General features: G+C 51.0%; 1 protein-coding gene across 1 annotated transcript in view; it reads left to right on the top strand.

Annotated features, from left to right (window-relative positions):
- Positions 1 to 552: 552 nt before the first annotated feature.
- The window catches only part of LOC309524276 (uncharacterized protein), a gene marked incomplete at its 3' end in the record, with an annotated part of 27,096 nt that continues 2,754 nt past the window's right edge, over positions 553 to 24,894 (top strand). The window contains exons 1-8 of the mRNA XM_082208733.1: positions 553 to 753; positions 2,201 to 2,279; positions 2,451 to 2,549; positions 3,837 to 3,911; positions 4,003 to 4,077; positions 8,081 to 9,370; positions 13,616 to 13,793; positions 18,336 to 18,411. Coding sequence (XP_082064859.1) covers positions 563 to 753; positions 2,201 to 2,279; positions 2,451 to 2,549; positions 3,837 to 3,911; positions 4,003 to 4,077; positions 8,081 to 9,370; positions 13,616 to 13,793; positions 18,336 to 18,411 — 2,063 coding nt within the window. The 5' untranslated portion in view covers positions 553 to 562. The remainder of the gene's footprint in view (positions 754 to 2,200; positions 2,280 to 2,450; positions 2,550 to 3,836; positions 3,912 to 4,002; positions 4,078 to 8,080; positions 9,371 to 13,615; positions 13,794 to 18,335; positions 18,412 to 24,894) is intronic.

The raw sequence follows: 24,894 nt of genomic DNA, 5'->3' as shown, positions 1-24,894 counted from the left end.
GCTTCCCCCCACAATTCACCCCATGGCAGCCTCCGGATCCCTTTTAATAATAGTGGTAGTAGTAGTAGTAGTAGCAGCAGCAGCAGCAGCAGCAGCAGCAGTAGTAGTAGTAATATACCTGACCCCGAAACTATTACTCCCTTCCAGGGCGCCGCTTCCACTACAATTCACCCCCTGGCGGCCTCCATATCCCTAATAATAATAATAATAATAATAATAATAATAATAATAATAGTAGTAGTAGTAGTAGTAGTAATAGTAATAGTAGCAATAATAGTAATAATGTGCCTGATCCCGAAACTACTACTCCCTTCCAGGGCGCCGCTTCCCCCCACAATTCACCCCATGGCGGCCTCCGGATCCCTTTTAGTAGTAGTAGTAGTAGTAATGGTAGTAGTAGTGATGATGATGGTGGTGGTGGTGGTAGTAGTAGTAGTAATGATGATGATGATAGTAGTGGTAGTAATAATAATAATGGTGGTGGTAGTAGTAGTAGTAGTAGTAGTAATGTACCTAACCCCGAAACTATTACTCCCTCCCAGGGCGCCCCACCGTTCACCCCATGGCGGCGGCCGGATCCTGCACCCCGCCCGGCTCCCTGGAGGCCCCGCTTCCCGGCTTCCCCAAGGCCATCCTGCGGGCCGAGGTGCAAGGCAAGTACCTCTGCTCCGAGTGCGAGGATCTGCTGAGGAGGCCCTTCCAGGCCCAGTGCGGCCACCGCTACTGCGCCTACTGCCTGAAGAAGCTGGTGGGGTGAGTATTGGGGGGTCCGGGACCGGGGGTACCAAAGTAATAATTGTAGTAGTAGTAGTAATTGTGGTAGTAGTAGTACTGCGCCTACTGCCTGAAGAAGCTGGTGGGGTGAGTATTGGGGGGGTCCGGGACCGGGGATACCAAAGTAATAATTGTAGTAGTAGTAGTAATTGTGGTAGTAGTAGTACTGCGCCTACTGCCTGAAGAAGCTGGTGGGGTGAGTATTGGGGGGTCCGGGACCGGGGATACCAAAGTAACAATTGTAGTAGTAGTAGTAATTTTAGTAGTAGTAGTAGTAGTAGTAGTAGTCGTAGTAGTACTGCACCTACTGCCTGAAGAAGCTGGTGGGGTGAGTATTGGGGGGTCTGGGACCGGGGATACCGTAGTAGTAGTAGTAGTACTGCGCCTACTGCCTGAAGAAGCTGGTGGGGTGAGTATTTGGGGGGGTCCGGGACCGGGGATACCAAAGTAGTAGTAGTAGTAGTAGTAGTAGTGAGGAGGAGGAGGAGGAGAATAGAGGCCCTTCCAGGCCCAGTGCGGCCACCGCTACTGCGCCTACTGCCTGAAGAAGCTGGTGGGGTGAGTATTGGGGGGTCCGGGACTGGGGATACCAAAGTAGTAGTGGTAGTAGTAGTAGCAATTATAGTAGCAGCAGCAGCAGTAGTATTGGGGGTCCGGGACCGGGGATACCAAACTAATAATTGTAGTAGTAGTAGTAATTGTAGTAGTAGTGGTAGTAGCAACAGCAATGAGGAGGAGGAGAATAGTAGTAGTAGTAGTAGTAGTAGTAGTAGTAGTAACAACAACAACAACAACAACAACAACAATAGGAAGAAGAAGAGAAGGAGTAACAACAACAACAACAACAACAACAACAACAACAACAACAGTAAGGAGGAGGAGGAGGGTGGTGGTGGTGGTGGTGGTGGTAGTAACAACAACAAAACAATAGGAGGAGGAACAATAGTATTTATATTGATAATGAGAAGAGTAGTAGTAGTAACAGGAGGAGGAGGGGAGGACAGTAGTAGTAGTAACAACAACAACAATAGGAAGAAGAGGAGGAGGAGTAACAACAACAAGAACAACAACAATAGTGAGGAGGAGGAGGATAGTAGTAGTAACAACAACAACAACAACAACAACAACAACAACACAATAGGAAGAGGAGGAGGAGGAACAATAGCATTAATATTAATAATAAGAAGAGTAGCAGTAGTAGTAACAGAAGAAGAAGAGGAGGAGGAGGAGGAGGAGGAGGAGGAGGAGGAGAGTAATAGTAACAACAACAACAACAACAACAACAACAACAGTAATAATAATAAGAAGAAAAGTAATAGTCGTAGTAATAGTAGTAGTAGTGGTGGTAGTAATGATGATGATGATGATGATGATAGTAATAGTAATAGTAATAGTAATAGTAGTACTAAACTTTCTCTCCCTGCAGCTCGGGGCCGCTGCCCTGCGCCGCCTGCCTCCGGGAAGGGCTGTACGAAGAGGGCGTCTCGGTCCTGGACAGCGCCACGGTATTAGTATTACTACTACTACTACTACTACTACTACTATTTCTCTCTCTCGTCGCTTCTCTTCCAGGCTTCTTCTTCTTCTTCTTACTATTATCATCATCATCATCATCATCATTATTATTATCATTACTACTACTACTACTATTATTTCTGATTATTTTCTTCCGCCAGGCTTTCCCCGATAACGCCGCCCGGCGCGAGGTGGAAAGTCTCCCGGCCGCCTGCCTCCGCCAGGACTGTAACTGGAAAGGGACCGTCAAGGAGTATGAGGTGAGGATAGTAGTAGTACTATTATGCATGGTTAGCCGCCCTGAGCCTGGCTTTGGCCGGGGAGAGTGTATTATTATTATTATTATTATTATTATTATTATTATTATTATTATTGTTATTACTACTACTACTATTATTATTAGTGGTAGTAGTACTATTAGTACTATTATGTATGATGTTAGCTGCTCTGAGCCCAGCTTTGGCCGGGGAGAGTGTATTATTATTATTATTATTATTATTATTATTACTACTACTACTAGTAGTAGTAGTAGTGGTAGTAGTACTATTAGTGCTATTATGCATGGTTAGCCGCCCTGAGCCTGGCTTTGGCCGGGGAGAGTGTATTATTATTATTATTATTATTATTATTATTATTACTACTACTACTACTACTACTACTAATGGTAGTAGTACTATTAGTACTATTATGCATGGTTAGCCGCCCTGAGCCTGGCTTTAGGCCGGGGAGAGTGTATTATTATTATTATTATTATTATTATTATTATTATTACTACTAGTGGTAGTGGTAGTGGTAGTAGTACTATTAGTACTATTACGTATGACGTTAGCCCCTCTGAGCCCAGCTTTGGCCAGGGAGGTTGGGATATTATTATTATTATTATTATTATTATTATTATTACTACTACTACTACTATTAGTGATAGTAGTACTATTAGTACTATTATGTATGATGTTAGCTGCTCTGAGCTCATCTTTGGCTGGGGAGGGTGTGGTATTATTATTATTATTATTATTATTATTATTATTACTAGTGGTAGTGGTAGTGGTAGTGGTAGTAGTACTATTAGTACTATTACGTATGACGTTAGCCCCTCTGAGCCCAGCTTTGGCCAGGGAGGTTGGGATATTATTATTATTATTATTATTATTATTATTATTATTATTATTTTGTTATTTGTAGTAGTGCTATTAATACTATTATGTAGTAATACTAGTAGTACTATTATGTATTATGTTAGCCGCTCTGAGCCCAGCTTTGGCCAGGGAGGTTGGGATATTATTATTATTATTATTATTATTATTATTATTATTATTATTACTACTACTACTACTATTAGTGGTAGTAGTAGTAGTAGTACTATTAGTACTATTATGTATGATGTTAGCTGCTCTGAGCTCATCTTTGGCTGCAGAGGGTGGGATATTATTATTATTATTATTATTATTATTATTATTATTATTATACTATTATGTATGATGTGGCCGCGTCCAACGTGTTACTAATATCTGAGTAAACCCAGAGTAACCATCCTTACTCCCCCCCAGGCTCACGAGGAGACCTGCCCCAAGTTCCCCCTCACCTGCGACGGCTGCGGCAAGACGGACGTCCCGCGGGAATCGGTGAGCCGCCCTCGCCCCGGGGTGTAGTAACAGTACTCCGGGGTAACGTTACTCCAGGTACCATCCTGACCTTCCTCCTCCTTTCCCTCAGTTCGCCGATCACGTCCGGAGCTGCGGAAGGTTCCGGGTGCCGTGCCGCTTCCGGCCCGTCGGCTGCGGCGAGGTGGTGAGTGCGAGTTGTTACTCTGGGCGGGTTGGGGACAACGTTGCTGCGAGTAGGAGGATGAGTAGGATTGGTATTAGTGTCGCTGGGAGTGTCGGTCTGATCAGTATTGTTGGGAAGGTGGTGATGTGGTGTGAGTATCAATGTAGTAATATTAGTAGTAATAGTATAGTATAGTATAGTATAGTATAGTATAGTATAGTATAGTATAGTATAGTATAGTATAGTATAGTATAGTACAGTTATAGTATAGTATAGTACAGTTATAGTATAGTATAGTATAGTATAGTATAGTATAGTATAGTATAGTACAGTTATAGTACAGTTATAGTACAGTTATAGTATAGTATAGTACAGTTATAGTACAGTTATAGTATAGTTTAGTATAGTTATAGTATAGTATAGTACAGTTATAGTACAGTTATAGTATAGTATAGTACAGTTATAGTACAGTTATAGTACAGTTATAGTATAGTATAGTATAGTTATAGTACAGGTATAGTACAGGTATAGTATAGTATAGTATAGTATAGTACAGTTATAGTACACTTATAGTATAGTATAGTACAGTTATAGTACAGTTATAGTATAGTATAGTACAGTTATAGTATAGTATAGTATAGTATTGTATTGTATAGTATAGTTATAGTACAGTTATAGTATAGTATAGTATAGTTATAGTACAGTTATAGTACAGGTATAGTATAGTATAGTATAGTACAGTTATAGTACAGTTATAGTATAGTATAGTACAGTTTAGTATAGTATAGTATAGTATAGTATAGTATAGTTATAGTACAGTTATAGTACAGTTATAGTATAGTATAGTATAGTTATAGTACAGTTATAGTACAGTTATAGTATAGTATAGTATAGTACAGTTATAGTATAGTATAGTATAGTATAGTTATAGTACAGTTATAGTACAGTTATAGTATAGTATAGTACAGTTATAGTACAGTTATAGTACAGTTATAGTATAGTATAGTATAGTATAGTATAGTTATAGTACAGTTATAGTACAGTTATAGTATAGTATAGTACAGTTATAGTACAGTTATAGTATAGTATAGTATAGTACTTCAATACTTCAAACACCACCAAACCACCAACACTATCAATACTTCAGGTACTATCAATACTACCAATACTTCAAATACCTCAAACACCACCAATACTATCAATACTTCAGATACTACCACTACCAATACTTCAAATGCCACCGATACTACCAGTACTTCAAGCACCACCAATACTACCAATACTTTGAATACCACCAACGCCATCGACACTATCAATACTTCAGGTGCTACCACTACTACCAATACTTCAAACACCATCAATACTAGCAATACTTCAGGTACCACCATTACTACTAATACCTCAAATACCACCAACACCACCAACACTATCAATACTTCATGTACTACCAATACTTCAAATGCCACCAATACTATCAATACTTCAGATACTACCACTACTACCAATACTACCAGTACTTCAAGCACCACCAATACTACAAGTACTACCAATACTACCAGCACTTTGAATACCACCAACGCCATCGACACTATCAATACTTCAGGTACTGTCGATACTACCAACACTACCGATACTTCAAATACTATCGATACTTCAGATACTACCACTACTACCAGTACTTCAAGCACCACCAATACTACAAGTACTACCAATACTACCAGCACTTTGAATACCACCAACGCCATCGACACTATCAATACTCCAGGTACTATCAATTCTACCAACACTACCGATACTTCAAATGCCACCAATACTATCAATACTTCAGATACTACCAATACTACCAATACTCCAAGCACCACCAACACTACCAATACTTCAAGCACCACCAATACTACCAGTACTTCAAGTACTACCAATTCTTCAAACACCACCAACACTATCAATACTTCATGTACTACCAATACTTCGAATGCCACCAATACTATCAATACTTCAGATACTACCACTACTACCAATACTATCAATACTCCAAGCACCACCAATACTACCAGTACTTCAAGTACTACCAATTCTTCAAACACCACCAACACTATCAATACTTCATGTACTACCAATACTTCGAATGCCACCAATACTTCAGATACTACCACTACCACCAATACTACCAGTACTCCAAGCACCACCAACACTATCAATACTCCAAGCACCACCAATACTACCAGTACTTCAAGTACTACCAATTCTTCAAACACCACCAACACTATCAATACTTCATGTACTACCAATACTTCAGATGCCACCAATACTATCAATACCTCAGATACTACCACTAGTACCAATACTACCAGTACTTCAAGCACCACCACTACTACCAGTACTTCATGTACTACCAATACTTCAAATGCCACCAATACTATCAATACTTCAGATACTACCACTACTACCAATACTATCAATACTCCAAGCACCACCAATACTACCAGTACTTCAAGCGCCACCAATACTACCAGTACTTCAAGTACTACCAATTCTTCAAACACCACCAACACTATCAATACTTCATGTACTACCAATACTTCAAATGCCACCAATACTTCAGATACTACCACTAGTACCAATACTACCAATACTCCAAGCACCACCAATACTACCAGTACTTCAAGTACTACCAATTCTTCAAACACCACCAACACTATCAATACTTCATGTACTACCAATACTTCAGATGCCACCAATACTATCAATACCTCAGATACTACCACTAGTACCAATACTACCAGTACTTCAAGCACCACCACTACTACCAGTACTTCATGTACTACCAATACTTCAAATGCCACCAATACTATCAATACCTCAGATACTACCACTACTACCAATACTACCAATACTTCAAGCACCACCAATACTACCAGTACTTCAAGCACCACCAATACTACCAGTACTTCAAGTACTACCAATTCTTCAAACACCACCAACACTATCAATACTTCATGTACTACCAATACTTCAAATGCCACCAATACTTCAGATACTACCACTAGTACCAATACTACCAATACTCCAAGCACCACCAATACTACCAGTACTTCAAGTACTACCAATTCTTCAAACACCACCAACACTATCAATACTTCATGTACTACCAATACTTCAGATGCCACCAATACTATCAATACCTCAGATACTACCACTAGTACCAATACTACCAGTACTTCAAGCACCACCACTACTACCAGTACTTCATGTACTACCAATACTTCAAATGCCACCAATACTATCAATACTTCAGATACTACCACTACTACCAATACTATCAATACTCCAAGCACCACCAATACTACCAGTACTTCAAGCGCCACCAATACTACCAGTACTTCAAGTACTACCAATTCTTCAAACACCACCAACACTATCAATACTTCATGTACTACCAATACTTCAAATGCCACCAATACTTCAGATACTACCACTAGTACCAATACTACCAGTACTTCAAGCACCACCAATACTACCAGTACTCCAAGTACCACCATCACCACCAACACTTCAAATACCACCAATACTATCAATACTTCAGATACTACCACTAGTACCAATACTACCAATAATACAAGCACCACCAGTACTCCGAGTACTACCATTACTACCAATACTTCGAACACCACCAACACCACCAACACTATCAGTACTCCAGGTAGTATCAATACTACCAATACCATCAATGCTATCAATACTCCAGGTACTATCAATACTACCAATACTCCAAATACTCAAAGTAACCACAGTGATACTACTCAGATCAATACCACAAGTAATGCTCACAGCATTAGTACCCCGATGCCTTTGATTCAGACTCCTGGTGGTAGTAGTAGTAGTAGTAGTAGTAGTAATAGTAATAGTAATAATAATAATAATAATAATAATAATAATAATAATAATAATATCTTTATTGTCATTATTGCTTTCTACTACTCCTAGTAGTACTTTGAGTATTAATACTACTCCCCCCATTTCACAGCTGGAGAACGAGGCTCTGCCCCTCCACGAGGCCCAGAACTTTCCGGAACATCTCGGCCTACTCCTCAACTTCGCCCTCCGGCTGGGGGCCAAAGACCCCCATTTATTCGGGGCCCCACCTTCGGCCCCAGACCCCCATTTATTCGGGGGCCCCGATCTGGTCCAAGACCCCCCATTGGCCCAAGAGCCCCACTTATTCGGGGCCCCACCTTCGGCCAAAGACCCCCACTTATTCGGGGCCCCACCTTCGGCCCCAGACCCCCATTTGGCCCCAGAGCCCCATTTATTTGGGGCCCCCGATCTAGTCCAGGACCCCCATCTGATCGGGGCCCCCGATTCAGCGAAAGACCCCCATTTGGTCAGGGCCCCCCATTTAGTGGGGGCCCTAAACTCAGGCAAGGAACCCCATCGGAATGGGGCCCCCAATTTAGCCCCAGACCCCCATCTGGCTGGGGCCCCCGATTCGGCGAAAGACCCCCATTTGGTCAGAGACCCCCATTTGTCGGGGGCCACACATTCAGCCAAAGACTCCCATCTGGTTGGGGGCCCCAATTTGGGTAAAGACCCCCATTTGCCTGGGGCCCCCAATTCAACCCAAGACCCCCATTTCCTAGGGGCCCGAAATTCGGCCAAGGAACCCCACTCACCCCCAGACCCCCATTCACTCGGGGCCCCACATCCGGTCAAGGAACCCCATTCAGCTCGCGACCCCCATTTCCTGGGGGCCCTACATTTGGCCCCAGACCCCCAACCAATTGGGGGCCCCAATTCAGCTCAAGACCCCCATTTTCTTGGGGCCCCACATTTGGCCCAAGACCCCCAACCAATCAGGGGCCACAATTCAGATCAAGACCCCCATTTTCTTGGGGCCCCACATTCGGCCTCAGACCCCCATCCGATCAGGGGCCCCAATTCAGATCAAGACCCCCGTTTCCTGGGGGCCCCGAATCCGTCCCAAGCCCCCCACTTGCCCCCAGACCCCCATCCGATCAGGGGCCACAATTCAGCTCAAGACCCCCATTTCCTGGGGACCCCACATTCGGCCCCAGACCCCCAACCAATCAGGGGCCACCATTTGGCCCCGGACCCCCATTCGGCCCCAGACCCCCATGTCCTGGGGGCCCCAGCCCCCCATCCTCTCGGGGCCCCTGATTGGTCGGCCCTCGAACTCAAGGCCTCCACCCTAGAGAAGATCGTCTGCGTCCTGAACCGGGAAGTGGAGCGGCTGGCGGCCGAATCGGCGCAAGAGCGGCGCCGGGAAGAGGAGCGCGCCGAAGCGCTGAGCCACAAGGTTCGGGGCGCGGGTTCGGGGGGCCGGGGTCTAAGCCCTGAAACTCTGACCCCCTTCGGCGCGCGCCAAACCGGAGTCACTCTGCTTTCTGCCCATTTCACAAGCAAAAAAAACCCAAACTGGAGTCAATCCGGTTTGCCACGTTTCCCCTTTCCGGGAAAGGAAGGTCCAAAGTGGAGTCAGTCTGGAGCCCCAAAGTGGAGTCAGTCTGAAGCCCCAAAGTGGAGTCAAAGTGGAGTCAGTCTGATGCCCCAAAGCGGAGTCAGTCTGACGCCCCAAAGCGGAGTCAAAGTGGAGTCAGTCTGATGCCCCAAAGAGGAGTCAAAGTGAAGTCAGTCTGATGCCCCAAAGAGGAGTCAAAGTGGAGTCAGTCTGGAGCCCCCAAGTGGAGTCAGTCTGATGCCCCCAAGTGGAGTCAGTCTGATGCCCCAAAGCGGAGTCAGTCTGATGCCCCAAAGCGGAGTCAGTCTGAAGCCCCAAAGCGGAGTCAAAGTGGAGTCAGTCTGATGCCCCAAAGCGGAGTCAGTCTGGAGCCCCAAAGTGGAGTCAGTCTGGAGCCCCAAAGTGGAGTCAGTCTGGAGCCCCAAAGTGGAGTCAGTCTGATGCCCCAAAGCGGAGTCAGTCTGATGCCCCAAAGCGGAGTCAGTCTGGAGCCCCAAAGTGGAGTCAGTCTGATGCCCCAAAGCGGAGTCAGTCTGAAGCCCCAAAGTGGAGTCAGGCTGGAGCCCCAAAGCGCAGTCAGTCGGAAGCCCCAAAGTGGAGTCAAAGTGGAGTCAGTTTGATGCCCCAAAGTGGAGTCAGGCTGATGCCCCAAAGTGGAGTCAGTCTGATGCCCCAAAGCGGAGTCAGTCGGAAGCCCCCAAGTGGAGTCAAAGTGGAGTCAGTCTGATGCCCCAAAGTGGAGTCAGCCTGGAGCCCCAAAGCGGAGTCAGTCTGAAGCCCCAAACTGGACTCAATCTGGTTTGCTGCGTTTCCCCTTTCCGGGAAACGAAGCCCCAAAGTGGAGTCAGGCTGGAGTCACTCCGCTTTCGCCCCATTTCCCCCGTTTTTCCAACAAAAAACCCCAAACTGGAGTCAATCCGGTTTGCCGCGTTTCCCCTTGCTGGGAAACGAAGCCCCAAAGCGGAGTCAGTCGGACGTCCCCAAGTGGAGTCAAAGTGGAGTCAGTCTGGAGCCCCAAAGCGGAGTCAGTTTGAAGCCCCAAACTGGACTCAATCTGGTTTGCTGCGTTTCCCCTTTCCGGGAAACGAAGCCCCAAAGTGGAGTCAGTCTGATGCCCCAAAGCGGAGTCAGTCTGATGCCCCAAAGTGGAGTCAGTCTGATGCCCCAAAGCGGAGTCAGTCGGAAGCCCCCAAGTGGAGTCAAAGTGGAGTCAGTCTGAAGCCCCAAAGTGGAGTCAGTCTGATGCCCCAAAGCGGAGTCAGTCGGAAGCCCCCAAGTGGAGTCAAAGTGGAGTCAGTCTGAAGCCCCAAAGTGGAGTCAGTCTGATGCCCCCAAGTGGAGTCAAAGTGGAGTCAGTCTGATGCCCCAAAGTGGAGACAGTCTGAAGCCCCAAAGTGGAGTCAGTCTGATGCCCCAAAGTGGAGTCAGTCTGATGCCCCAAAGCGGAGTCAGTCGGAAGCCCCCAAGTGGAGTCAAAGTGGAGTCAGTCTGATGCCCCAAAGTGGAGTCAGGTTGGAGCCCCAAAGCGGAGTCAGTCTGATGCCCCCAAGTGGAGTCAAAGTGGAGTCAGTCTGATGCCCCAAAGTGGAGTCAGTCTGAAGCCCCAAAGCGGAGTCAGTCGGAAGCCCCCAAGTGGAGTCAAAGTGGAGTCAGTCTGATGCCCCAAAGTGGAGTCAGGTTGGAGCCCCAAAGCGGAGTCAGTCTGATGCCCCCAAGTGGAGTCAAAGTGGAGTCAGTCTGATGCCCCAAAGTGGAGTCAGTCTGAAGCCCCAAAGTGGAGTCAGTCTGATGCCCCAAAGTGGAGTCAGGCTGGAGCCCCAAACTGGACTCAATCTGGTTTGCTGCGTTTCCCCTTTCCGGGAAACGAAGCCCCAAAGTGGAGTCAGTCTGATGCCCCAAAGCGGAGTCAGTCAGAAGCCCCCAAGTGGAGTCAAAGTGGAGTCAGTCTGATGCCCCAAAGTGGAGTCAGGCTGGAGCCCCAAAGCGGAGTCAAAGTGGAGTCAGTCTGATGCCCCAAAGGGGAGTGTCTGGAGCCCCAAAGCGGAGTCAGTCTGAAGCCCCAAACTTGACTCAATCCGGTTTGCCGCGTTTCCCCTTTCCGGGAAACGAAGCCCCAAAGTGGATTCAGTCTGGAGTCACTCCGCTTTCGCCCCATTTCCCCCGTTTTTCCAACCAAAAAAGCCCAAACTGGACTCAATCTAGTTTGCTGCGTTTCCCCTTTCCGGGAAACGAAGCCCCAAAGCGGAGTCAGTCTGGAGCCCCAAAGTGGAGTCAGTCTGAGCCCCAAAGTGGAGTCAGGCTGGAGCCCCAAAGTGGAGTCAGGCTGGAGCCCCAAAGTGGAGTCAGTCTGAGCCCCAAAGCGGAGTCAGTCTGAGCCCCAAAGCGGAGTCAGTCTGAAGCCCCAACGTGGAGTCAGTCTGGAGCCCCAAACAGAATCGTTCTGGAGCCCCAAAGCAGAGTCAACTCTGGTTTCAGTCCATTTCCCCGTTTCCCCCGGATCTCAAACAAAGAAAGCCCAAACTGGAGTCAATCCGGTTTGCCGCGTTTCCCCTTTCCGGAAGGTCCAAAGTGGAGTCAGCCCCCAAGTGGAGTCAAAGTGGAGTCAGTCTGATGCCCCAAAGTGGAGTCAGGCTGATGCCCCAAAGCGGAGTCAGTCGGAAGCCCCCAAGTAGAGTCAAAGTGGAGTCAGTCTGATGCCCCAAAGTGGAGTCAGGCTGCAGCCCCAAAGCGGAGTCAGTCTGAAGCCCCAAACTGGACTCAATCTGGTTTGCTGCGTTTCCCCTTTCCGGGAAACGAAGCCCCAAAGCGGAGTCAGTCTGATTTCCGTTTTCTAGAAAGCTGAAGCCCCAAAGTGGAGTCAGTCTGGAGCCTCAAAGTGGAGTCAGTCTGAGCTCCAAAGTGGAGTCAGTCTGAGCCCCAAAGCAAAGTCAGTCTGATGCCCCAAAGCGGAGTCAAAGTGGAGTCAGTCTGAGCCCCAAAGCGGAGCCAGTCTGAAGCCCCAAAGTGGAGTCAGTCTGGAGCCCCAAAGCAGAGTCAGTCTGGAGCCCCAAAGCGGAGTCAAGTCTGATTTCCGGTGTCTAGAAATAGGAAAGTTAGGTAGGCCCTTCGGCGTGCCAAACCGGAGTCACTCCGCTTTCAGTCCATTTCCCCGTTTCCCCCGGATCTCAAACAAAGAAAATCCCAAACTGGAGTCAATCCGGTTTGCCGCGTTTCCCCTTTCCGGGAAAGGAAGCCCCAAAGGGGAGTCAGTCTGGAGCCCCAAAGCGGAGTCAAACTGGAGTCAGTCTGACGCCCCAAAGCAGAGTCAAAGTGGAGTCAGTCTAATGCCCCAAAGCAGAGTCAAAGAGGAGTCAAATTGGAGTCAGTCTGACGCCCCAAAGAGGAGTCAAAGTGGAGTCAGTCTGAGCCCCAAAGCGGAGTCAGTCTGAAGCCCCAAAGTGGAGTCAGTCTGGAGCCCCAAATGGAGTCAGTCTGATGCCCCAAAGCGAAGTCAAAGTGGAGTCAGTCTGAGCCCCAAAGTAGAGTCAGTCTGGAGCCCCAAAGCGGAGTCAGTCTGAGCCCCAAAGCGGAGTCAGTCTGAAACCCCAAAGCGGAGTCAGTCTGATGCCCCAAAGCGGAGTCAGTCTGACGCCCCAAAGCGGAGTCAAGTATGATTTCCCGAGTCTAGAAATAGGAAAGTCCGGTAGGCCCTTTGGCGTGCCAAAGCGGAGTCGCTCCACTTTCAGCTCTTTTCCCCGGATCTCAAAGCAAAAAAAGCCCAAACCGGAGTCAATCCGGTTTGCCGCCTTTCCCCTTTCCGGAAGGTCCAAAGTGGAGTCAGTCTGATGCCCCAAAGTGGAGTCAGTCTGGAGCCCCAAAATGGAGTCAGTCTGAAGCCCCAAAGCGGAGTCAGTCTGAAGCCCCAAACTGGACTCAATCTGGTTTGCTGCGTTTCCCCTTTCTGGGAAACGAAATCCCAAAGTGGAGTCAATCTGGTGTCACTCCCTTTCAGCCCATTTCCCTGTTTTCCCCGGATCTCAAAGCAAAGAAAGCCCAAACCGGAGTCAATCCGGTTTGCCCTGACCCCCACACCCCGCCCCACAGATCCGGAGCCTCGAGAGGAACCTGGCGCAGAAGGAGTCGGCGCTGGCGGAAGTGGAGTCGGCGCTTCGGCGCGCGGAAGAGGCGACCTACGACGGCGTCTTGATCTGGAAGGTGGAGGAAGTGGGGCGGAAGAGGCACGAAGCGGTGGCCGGCCGGGCGCCGGCCGTCTTCTCGCCGGGTGGGTGGACTTCCTTCCTGTTTCCTTCCTTCCTTCCCTCCTTCCCTCCCTCCTTCCCTCCTTCCTTCCTCTCCTCCTTCCTGACTGTTTCCTTCCCTCCTTCCTTCCCTCCTTCCTTCCTTCCTTCCTCCTTCCTTACCTCCCTCCTTCCCTCCTTCCTCCCTCCTTCCTTCCTCCCTCCCTCCTTCCTTCCTTCTTTCCCTCCCTCCTTCCTTCCCTCCTTCCTCCCTCCCTCCTTCCTTCCTTCCCTCCTTCCCTCCCTCCTTCCTTCCCTCCTCCCTCCCTCCCTCCTTCCTTCCTCCTTCCTTCTTTCCTTCCTTCCCTCCCTCCTTCCTTCCTTCCCTCCTTCCCTCCCTCCCTCCCTCCTTCCTTCCTCCTTCCTTCTTTCCTTCCCTCCCTCCTTCCTTCCCTCCCTCCTTCCTTCCTTCCTTCCCTCCCTCCTCCCTCCCTCCTTCCTTCCTTCCTTCCTTCCTTCCTTCCTTCCCTCCTTCCTTCCTTCCCTCCTTCCTTCCTTCCCTCCTTCCCTCCCTCCTTCCTTCCCTCCTCCCTCCCTCCCTCCTTCCTTCCTCCTTCCTTCCTTCCTTCCTTCCCTCCTTCCTTCCCTCCCTCCCTCCTTCCTTCCTTCCTTCCTTCCTTCCTTCCTTCCTTCCCTCCTTCCTTCCTTCCTTCCTTCCTTCCTTCCTTCCTTCCCTCCTTCCTTCCTTCCCTCCTTCCTTCCTTCCTTCCCTCCTTCCCTCCCTCCTTCCTTCCCTCCTTCCCTCCCTCCCTCCCTCCTTCCTTCCTTCCCTCCTTCCTTCCTCCCTCTTCCTTCCTTCCTTCCCTCCTTCCCTCCTTCCTTCCTCTCCTCCTTCCTGACTGTTTCCTTCCCTCCTTCCAGCCTTCTACACCAGCCGCTACGGCTACAAGATGTCCCTCCTTCCTTCCTTCCCTCCCTTCCCTCCTCCCTCCCTCCCTCCTTCCTTCCTCCTTCCTTCTTTCCTTCCTTCCCTCCCTCCTTCCTTCCTCTTCTCCTTCCTGACTTTCTCCTTCCCTCCCTCCTTCCTTCCTCCTCCCTTCCTCCCTCCTCCCTCCCTCCCTCCTTCCTTCCTCTCCTCCTTCCTGACTTTTTCCTTCCCTCCTTCCCGCCTTCTACATCAGCCGCTACGGGCTTGCTTCCTTCCTTCCTCCCTCCCTCCCTCCCTCCCTCCTCCTTTCCTCCTTCCCTCCCTCCCTCCTTCCTTCCTTCCTTCCTTCCTTCCTTCCTTCCTTCCTTCCTTCCCTCCCTCCTTCCTTCCCTCCTCCCTCCCTCCTTCCTTCCTCCTTCCTTCTTTCCTTCCTTCCCTCCCTCCTTCCTTCCTCTCCTCCTTCCTGACTTTCTCCTTCCCTCCTTCCTTCCTCCTCCCTTCCTCCCTCCTCCCTCCCTCCCTCCCTCCTTCCTTCCTCTCCTCCTTCCTGACTTTTTCCTTCCCTCCTTCCAGCCTTCTACATCAGCCGCTACGGGCTTGCTTCCTTCCTTCCTCCCTCCCTCCCTCCTCCCTCCCTCCTTCCTTCCTTCCCTATCTCCTCCCTCCTTCCCTCCCTCCCTCCTTCCTTCCTTCCCTCCCTCCCTCCTTCCTTCCTTCCCTCCCTCCTTCCTTCCTTCCTTCCTTCCTTCCTCCTTCCTTCTCTCCTCCCCTCCCTCCTTCCTTCCCTCCTTCCTTCCTTCCTTCCCTCCTTCCCTCCCTCCTTCCTTCCCTCCTTCCCTCCTTCCCTCCCTCCCTCCTTCCTTCCTTCCTCTCCTCCTTCCTGACTTTTTCCTTCCCTCCTTCCAGCCTTCTACATCAGCCGCTACGGACTTGCTTCCTTCCTTCCTCCCTCCCTCCCTCCCTCCCTCCCTCCTTCCTTTCCTCCTCCCTCCCTCCCTCCTCCTTTCCTCCCTCCTTCCTTCCTTCCTTCCTCCCTCCTCCCTCCCTCCTTCCTTCCTTCCCTATCTCCTCCCTCCTTCCCTCCCTCCCTCCTTCCTTCCTTCCTTCCTTCCTTCCTCCTTCCTTCTCTCCTCCCCTCCCTCCTTCCTTCCTTCCTTCCTTCCTTCCTTCCTTCCTTCCTTCCTTCCCTCCCTCCTTCCTTCCTTCCTTCCCTCCCTCCCTCCCTCCTTCCTTCCTCTCCTCCTTCCTGACTTCTTCTTTCCCTCCTTCCAGCCTTCTACACCAGCCGCTACGGCTACAAGATGTCCTTCCTTCCTTCCTTCCTTCCTTCCCTCCTTCCCTCCCTCCTTCCTTCCCTCCTCCCTCCCTCCCTCCTTCCGTCCTCCTTCCTTCTTTCCTTCCTTCCCTCCCTCCTTCCTTCCTCTCCTCCTTCCTGACTTTCTCCTTCCCTCCTTCCTTCCTCCTCCCTTCCTCCCTCCTCCCTCCCTCCTTCCTTCCTTCCTTCCTTCCTTCCTCCCTCCCTCCCTCCCTCCCTCCTTCCTTCCTCCCTCCCTCCCTCCCTCCCTCCCTCCTTCCTTTCCTCCTCCCTCCCTCCCTCCTCCTTTCCTCCTTCCTTCCTTCCCTCCTTCCTTCCTCTCCTCCCTCCTTCCTTCCTTCCTTCCTCTCCTCCCTCCTTCCCTCCCTCCCTCCTTCCCTCCTGCCTTCCTTCCTTCCCTCCTTCCTTCCTTCCTTCCTTCCTTCCTTCCTTCCTTCCTTCCCTCCCTCTTTCCTTCCCTCCTTCCTTCCCTCCCTCCTTCCTTCCCTCCCTCCTTCCTTCCCTCCCTCCTTCCTTCCTTCCTTCCTTCCCTCCCTCCTCCCTCCCTCCTCCCTCCTTCCTTCCTTCCTTCCTTCCTTCCTTCCTTCCTTCCTTCCTTCCCTCCTTCCTTCTTTCCCTCCCTCCTTCCTTCCCTCCCTCCTTCCTCCCTCCCTCTTCCTTCCTTCCTTCCCTCCTTCCCTCCTTCCTTCCTCTCCTCCTTCCTGACTGTTTCCTTCCCTCCTTCCAGCCTTCTACACCAGCCGCTACGGCTACAAGATGTCCCTCCTTCCTTCCCTCCTTCCCTCCCTTCCCTCCTCCCTCCCTCCCTCCTTCCTTCCTCCTTCCTTCTTTCCTTCCTTCCCTCCCTCCTTCCTCTCCTCCTTCCTGACTTTCTCCTTCCCTCCTTCCTTCCTCCTCCCTTCCTCCCTCCTCCCTCCCTCCCTCCTTCCTTCCTCTCCTCCTTCCTGACTTTCTCCTTCCCTCCTTCCTTCCCCCTCCCTCCCTCCCTCCCTCCCTCCTTCCTTCCTTTCCTCCTCCCTCCCTCCCTCCTCCTTTCCTCCTTCCTTCCTTCCCCCCTTCCTTCCTCTCCTCCCTCCTTCCTTCCTTCCTCCCTCCTCCCTCCCTCCTTCCTTCCTTCCCTATCTCCTCCCTCCTTCCCTCCCTCCCTCCTTCCCTCCTGCCTTCCTTCCTTCCCTCCTTCCTTCCTTCCTTCCTTCCTTCCTTCCTTCCTTCCCTCCTTCCTTCCCTCCTTCCTTCCCTCCCTCCTTCCTTCCCTCCCTCCTTCCTTCCCTCCCTCCTTCCTTCCTTCCTTCCCTCCCTCCTCCCTCCCTCCTTCCTTCCTTCCTTCCTTCCTTCCCTCCTTCCTTCTTTCCCTCCCTCCTTCCTTCCCTCCTTCCTTCCTCCCTCTTCCTTCCTTCCTTCCCTCCTTCCCTCCCTCCCTCCCTCCTTCCTTCCTCTCCTCCTTCCTGACTTTCTCCTTCCCTCCTTCCTTCCTCCTCCCTTCCTCCCTCCTTCCCTCCCTCCCTCCTTCCTTCCTTCCTTCCTTCCTTCCTTCCCTCCTTCCTTCCTTCCTTCCTTCCCTCCTTCCCTCCCTCCTTCCTTCCCTCCTTCCCTCCCTCCCTCCTTCCTTCCTCTCCTCCTTCCTGACTTCTTCTTTCCCTCCTTCCAGCCTTCTACACCAGCCGCTACGGCTACAAGATGTCCCTCCTTCCTTCCTTCCCTCCCTTCCCTCCTCCCTCCCTCCCTCCTTCCTTCCTCCTTCCTTCTTTCCTTCCTTCCCTCCCTCCTTCCTTCCTCTTCTCCTTCCTGACTTTCTCCTTCCCTCCCTCCTTCCTCCTCCTTTCCTCCTTCCTTCCTTCCCTCCTTCCTTCCTCTCCTCCCTCCTTCCTTCCTTCCTCCCTCCTTCCCTCCCTCCCTCCTTCCTTCCTTCCTTCCTTCCTTCCTTCCTTCCCTCCCTCCTTCCTTCCTTCCCTCCTTCCCTCCCTCCTTCCTTCCCTCCTCCCTCCCTCCTTCCTTCCTCCTTCCTTCTTTCCTTCCTTCCCTCCCTCCTTCCTTCCTCTCCTCCTTCCTCACTTTCTCCTTCCCTCCTTCCTTCATCCTCCCTTCCTCCCTCCTCCCTCCCTCCCTCCCTCCTTCCTTCCTCTCCTCCTTCCTGACTTTTTCCTTCCCTCCTTCCAGCCTTCTACATCAGCCGCTACGGGCTTCCTTCCTTCCTTCCTTCCTTCCTCCCTCCCTCCCTCCCTCCCTCCTTCCTTTCCTCCTCCCTCCCTCCCTCCTCCCTCCCTCCCTCCTTCCTTCCTTCCTCCCCTTCCTCCCTCCTTCCTTCCTCTCCTCCTTCCTGACTTTCTCCTTCCCTCCTTCCAGCCTTCTACACCAGCCGCTACGGCTACAAGATGTGCCTCCTTCCCTCCTTCCTTCCTTCCTTCCTTCCTTCCTTCCTGTTTCCTTCCCTCCCTCCCTACTTTTCCTTCCTTCCTTCCTGTTTCCTTCCCTCCCTCCCTACTTTTCCTTCCTTCCTTCCTGTTTCCTTCCCTCCCTCCCTCCTTTTCCTCCTTCCCTCCCTCCCTCCTTCCTGACGCTTCCTCCTTCCTTCCTTTTCTATCTTCCTTCTATTCTTCCATTCTTTTTCCTTCTTTCCCTCCTCCTTCCCTCCTCCCTCCTTCCCTCCTTCCTTCCTCTCCTCCTTCCTGACTTCTTCCTTCCCTCCTTCCAGCCTTCTACACCAGCCGCTACGGCTACAAGATGTGCCTCCTTCCCTCCTTCCTTCCTTCCTTCCTTCCTTCCTTCCTTCCTGTTTCCTTCCCTCCCTCCCTACTTTTCCTTCCTTCCTTCCTGTTTCCTTCCCTCCCTCCCTCCTTCCTGACGCTTCCTCCTTCCTTCCTTTTCTATCTTCCTTCTATTCTTCCATTCTTTTTCCTTCTTTCCCTCCTCCTTCCCTCCTCCCTCCCTCCCTCCTTCCTTCCTCTCCTCCTTCCTGACTTCTTCCTTCCCTCCTTCCAGCCTTCTACACCAGCCGCTACGGCTACAAGATGTGCCTCCTTCCCTCCTTCCTTCCTTCCTTCCTTCCTTCCTTCCTTCCTTCCTGTTTCCTTCCCTCCCTCCCTACTTTTCCTTCCTTCCTTCCTGTTTCCTTCCCTCCCTCCCTCCTTCCTGACGCTTCCTCCTTCCTTCCTTTTCTATCTTCCTCCTATTCTTCCATTCTTTTTCCTTCTTTCCCTCCTCCTTCCCTCCTCCCTCCTTCCCTCCTTCCTTCCTCTCCTCCTTCCTGACTTCTTCCTTCCCTCCTTCCAGCCTTCTACACCAGCCGCTACGGCTACAAGATGTGCCTCCTTCCCTCCTTCCTTCCTTCCTTCCTTCCTTCCTGTTTCCTTCCCTCCCTCCCTACTTTTCCTTCCTTCCTTCCTGTTTCCTTCCCTCCCTCCCTCCTTCCTGACGCTTCCTCCTTCCTTCCTTTTCTATCTTCCTTCTATTCTTCCATTCTTTTTCCTTCTTTCCCTCCTCCTTCCCTCCTCCCTCCTTCCTTACTTCCTTCCCTCCCTCCTCCCTCCCTCCTCCCTCCTTCCTTCCTTCCTTCCTTCCTTCCTTCCCTCCTTCCTTCTTTCCCTCCCTCCTTCCTTCCCTCCTTCCTCCCTCCCTCTTCCTTCCCTCCTTCCCTCCTTCCTTCCTCTCCTCCTTCCTGACTTCTTCCTTCCCTCCTTCCAGCCTTCTACACCAGCCGCTACGGCTACAAGATGTGCCTCCTTCCTTCCTTCCTTCCTTCCTTCCTTCCTGTTTCCTTCCCTCCCTCCCTACTTTTCCTTCCTTCCTTCCTGTTTCCTTCCCTCCCTCCCTCCTTCCTGACGCTTCCTCCTTCCTTCCTTTTCTATCTTCCTCCTATTCTTCCATTCTTTTTCCTTCTTTCCCTCCTCCTTCCCTCCTCCCTCCTTCCCTCCTTCCTTCCTCTCCTCCTTCCTGACTTCTTCCTTCCCTCCTTCCAGCCTTCTACACCAGCCGCTACGGCCACAAGATGTGCCTCCTTCCCTCCTTCCTTCCTTCCTTCCTTCCTTCCTTCCTGTTTCCTTCCCTCCCTCCCTACTTTTCCTTCCTTCCTTCCTGTTTCCTTCCCTCCCTCCCTCCTTCCTGACGCTTCCTCCTTCCTTCCTTTTCTATCTTCCTTCTATTCTTCCATTCTTTTTCCTTCTTTCCCTCCTCCTTCCCTCCTCCCTCCTTCCTTCCTTCCTTCCCTCCCTCCTCCCTCCCTCCTCCCTCCTTCCTTCCTTCCTTCCTTCCTTCCCTCCTTCCTTCTTTCCCTCCCTCCTTCCTTCCCTCCTTCCTCCCTCCCTCTTCCTTCCCTCCTTCCCTCCTTCCTTCCTCTCCTCCTTCCTGACTTCTTCCTTCCCTCCTTCCAGCCTTCTACACCAGCCGCTACGGCTACAAGATGTGCCTCCTTCCCTCCTTCCTTCCTTCCTTCCTTCCTTCCTTCCTTCCTGTTTCCTTCCCTCCCTCCCTACTTTTCCTTCCTTCCTTCCTGTTTCCTTCCCTCCCTCCCTCCTTCCTGACGCTTCCTCCTTCCTTCCTTTTCTATCTTCCTTCTATTCTTCCATTCTTTTTCCTTCTTTCCCTCCTCCTTCCCTCCTCCCTCCTTCCTTCCTCTCCTCCTTCCTGACTTCTTCCTTCCCTCCTTCCAGCCTTCTACACCAGCCGCTACGGCTACAAGATGTGCCTCCTTCCCTCCTTCCTTCCTTCCTTCCTTCCTTCCTTCCTTCCTGTTTCCTTCCCTCCCTCCCTACTTTTCCTTCCTTCCTTCCTGTTTCCTTCCCTCCCTCCCTCCTTCCTGACGCTTCCTCCTTCCTTCCTTTTCTATCTTCCTTCTATTCTTCCATTCTTTTTCCTTCTTTCCCTCCTCCTTCCCTCCTCCCTCCTTCCCTCCTTCCTTCCTCTCCTCCTTCCTGACTTCTTCCTTCCCTCCTTCCAGCCTTCTACACCAGCCGCTACGGCTACAAGATGTGCCTCCTTCCCTCCTTCCTTCCTTCCTTCCTTCCTTCCTGTTTCCTTCCCTCCCTCCCTACTTTTCCTTCCTTCCTTCCTGTTTCCTTCCCTCCCTCCCTCCTTCCTGACGCTTCCTCCTTCCTTCCTTTTCTATCTTCCTTCTATTCTTCCATTCTTTTTCCTTCTTTCCCTCCTCCTTCCCTCCTCCCTCCTTCCCTCCTTCCTTCCTCTCCTCCTTCCTGACTTCTTCCTTCCCTCCTTCCAGCCTTCTACACCAGCCGCTACGGCTACAAGATGTGCCTCCTTCCCTCCTTCCTTCCTTCCTTCCTTCCTTCCTTCCTGTTTCCTTCCCTCCCTCCCTCCTTTTCCTCCTTCCCTCCCTCCCTCCTTCCTGACGCTTCCTCCTTCCTTCCTTTTCTATCTTCCTTCTATTCTTCCATTCTTTTTCCTTCTTTCCCTCCTCCTTCCCTCCTCCCTCCTTCCCTCCTTCCTTCCTCTCCTCCTTCCTGACTTCTTCCTTCCCTCCTTCCAGCCTTCTACACCAGCCGCTACGGCTACAAGATGTGCCTCCTTCCCTCCTTCCTTCCTTCCTTCCTTCCTTCCTTCCTGTTTCCTTCCCTCCCTCCCTACTTTTCCTTCCTTCCTTCCTGTTTCCTTCCCTCCCTCCCTCCTTCCTGACGCTTCCTCCTTCCTTCCTTTTCTATCTTCCTTCTATTCTTCCATTCTTTTTCCTTCTTTCCCTCCTCCTTCCCTCCTCCCTCCTTCCCTCCTTCCTTCCTCTCCTCCTTCCTGACTTCTTCCTTCCCTCCTTCCAGCCTTCTACACCAGCCGCTACGGCTACAAGATGTGCCTCCTTCCCTCCTTCCTTCCTTCCTTCCTTCCTGTTTCCTTCCCTCCCTCCCTACTTTTCCTTCCTTCCTTCCTGTTTCCTTCCCTCCCTCCCTCCTTCCTGACGCTTCCTCCTTCCTTCCTTTTCTATCTTCCTTCTATTCTTCCATTCTTTTTCCTTCTTTCCCTCCTCCTTCCCTCCTCCCTCCTTCCCTCCTTCCTTCCTCTCCTCCTTCCTGACTTCTTCCTTCCCTCCTTCCAGCCTTCTACACCAGCCGCTACGGCTACAAGATGTGCCTCCTTCCCTCCTTCCTTCCTTCCTTCCTTCCTTCCTGTTTCCTTCCCTCCCTCCCTACTTTTCCTTCCTTCCTTCCTGTTTCCTTCCCTCCCTCCCTCCTTCCTGACGCTTCCTCCTTCCTTCCTTTTCTATCTTCCTTCTATTCTTCCATTCTTTTTCCTTCTTTCCCTCCTCCTTCCCTCCTCCCTCCTTCCCTCCTTCCTTCCTCTCCTCCTTCCTGACTTCTTCCTTCCCTCCTTCCAGCCTTCTACACCAGCCGCTACGGCTACAAGATGTGCCTCCTTCCCTCCTTCCTTCCTTCCTTCCTTCCTTCCTGTTTCCTTCCCTCCCTCCCTACTTTTCCTTCCTTCCTTCCTGTTTCCTTCCCTCCCTCCCTCCTTCCTGACGCTTCCTCCTTCCTTCCTTTTCTATCTTCCTTCTATTCTTCCATTCTTTTTCCTTCTTTCCCTCCTCCTTCCCTCCTCCCTCCTTCCTTCCTTCCTTCCCTCCCTCCTCCCTCCCTCCTCCCTCCTTCCTTCCTTCCTTCCTTCCTTCCCTCCTTCCTTCTTTCCCTCCCTCCTTCCTTCCCTCCTTCCTCCCTCCCTCTTCCTTCCCTCCTTCCCTCCTTCCTTCCTCTCCTCCTTCCTGACTTCTTCCTTCCCTCCTTCCAGCCTTCTACACCAGCCGCTACGGCTACAAGATGTGCCTCCTTCCCTCCTTCCTTCCTTCCTTCCTTCCTTCCTGTTTCCTTCCCTCCCTCCCTACTTTTCCTTCCTTCCTTCCTGTTTCCTTCCCTCCCTCCCTCCTTCCTGACGCTTCCTCCTTCCTTCCTTTTCTATCTTCCTTCTATTCTTCCATTCTTTTTCCTTCTTTCCCTCCTCCTTCCCTCCTCCCTCCTTCCTTCCTTCCTTCCCTCCCTCCTCCCTCCCTCCTCCCTCCTTCCTTCCTTCCTTCCTTCCTTCCCTCCTTCCTTCTTTCCCTCCCTCCTTCCTTCCCTCCTTCCTCCCTCCCTCTTCCTTCCCTCCTTCCCTCCTTCCTTCCTCTCCTCCTTCCTGACTTCTTCCTTCCCTCCTTCCAGCCTTCTACACCAGCCGCTACGGCTACAAGATGTGCCTCCTTCCCTCCTTCCTTCCTTCCTTCCTTCCTTCCTGTTTCCTTCCCTCCCTCCCTACTTTTCCTTCCTTCCTTCCTGTTTCCTTCCCTCCCTCCCTCCTTCCTGACGCTTCCTCCTTCCTTCCTTTTCTATCTTCCTTCTATTCTTCCATTCTTTTTCCTTCTTTCCCTCCTCCTTCCCTCCTCCCTCCTTCCTTCCTTCCTTCCCTCCCTCCTCCCTCCCTCCTCCCTCCTTCCTTCCTTCCTTCCTTCCTTCCCTCCTTCCTTCTTTCCCTCCCTCCTTCCTTCCCTCCTTCCTCCCTCCCTCTTCCTTCCCTCCTTCCCTCCTTCCTTCCTCTCCTCCTTCCTTCCTTTTCTATCTTCCTTCTATTCTTCCATTCTTTTTCCTTCTTTCCCTCCTCCTTCCCTCCTCCCTCCTTCCCTCCTTCCTTCCTCTCCTCCTTCCTGACTTCTTCCTTCCCTCCTTCCAGCCTTCTACACCAGCCGCTACGGCTACAAGATGTGCCTCCTTCCCTCCTTCCTTCCTTCCTTCCTTCCTTCCTGTTTCCTTCCCTCCCTCCCTACTTTTCCTTCCTTCCTTCCTGTTTCCTTCCCTCCCTCCCTCCTTCCTGACGCTTCCTCCTTCCTTCCTTTTCTATCTTCCTTCTATTCTTCCATTCTTTTTCCTTCTTTCCCTCCTCCTTCCCTCCTCCCTCCTTCCCTCCTTCCTTCCTCTCCTCCTTCCTGACTTCTTCCTTCCCTCCTTCCAGCCTTCTACACCAGCCGCTACGGCTACAAGATGTGCCTCCTTCCCTCCTTCCTTCCTTCCTTCCTTCCTTCCTGTTTCCTTCCCTCCCTCCCTACTTTTCCTTCCTTCCTTCCTGTTTCCTTCCCTCCCTCCCTCCTTCCCTCCTTCCTTCCTCTCCTCCTTCCTGACTTCTTCCTTCCCTCCTTCCAGCCTTCTACACCAGCCGCTACGGCTACAAGATGTGCCTCCTTCCCTCCTTCCTTCCTTCCTTCCTTCCTTCCTGTTTCCTTCCCTCCCTCCCTACTTTTCCTTCCTTCCTTCCTGTTTCCTTCCCTCCCTCCCTCCTTCCTGACGCTTCCTCCTTCCTTCCTTTTCTATCTTCCTTCTATTCTTCCATTCTTTTTCCTTCTTTCCCTCCTCCTTCCCTCCTTCCTTCCTCTCCTCCTTCCTGACTTCTTCCTTCCCTCCTTCCAGCCTTCTACACCAGCCGCTACGGCTACAAGATGTGCCTCCTTCCCTCCTTCCTTCCTTCCTTCCTTCCTTCCTGTTTCCTTCCCTCCCTCCCTACTTTTCCTTCCTTCCTTCCTGTTTCCTTCCCTCCCTCCCTCCTTCCTGACGCTTCCTCCTTCCTTCCTTTTCTATCTTCCTTCTATTCTTCCATTCTTTTTCCTTCTTTCCCTCCTCCTTCCCTCCTCCCTCCTTCCCTCCTTCCTTCCTCTCCTCCTTCCTGACTTCTTCCTTCCCTCCTTCCAGCCTTCTACACCAGCCGCTACGGCTACAAGATGTGCCTCCTTCCCTCCTTCCTTCCTTCCTTCCTTCCTTCCTGTTTCCTTCCCTCCCTCCCTACTTTTCCTTCCTTCCTTCCTGTTTCCTTCCCTCCCTCCCTCCTTCCCTCCTTCCTTCCTCTCCTCCTTCCTGACTTCTTCCTTCCCTCCTTCCAGCCTTCTACACCAGCCGCTACGGCTACAAGATGTGCCTCCTTCCCTCCTTCCTTCCTTCCTTCCTTCCTT

The sequence above is a fragment of the Podarcis vaucheri genome (assembly GCF_965113315.1).
Source record: "Podarcis vaucheri genome assembly, chromosome: Z".
Taxonomy (NCBI): domain Eukaryota; kingdom Metazoa; phylum Chordata; class Lepidosauria; order Squamata; family Lacertidae; genus Podarcis; species Podarcis vaucheri.
This window is presented reverse-complemented; position numbering and strand designations above follow the sequence as displayed.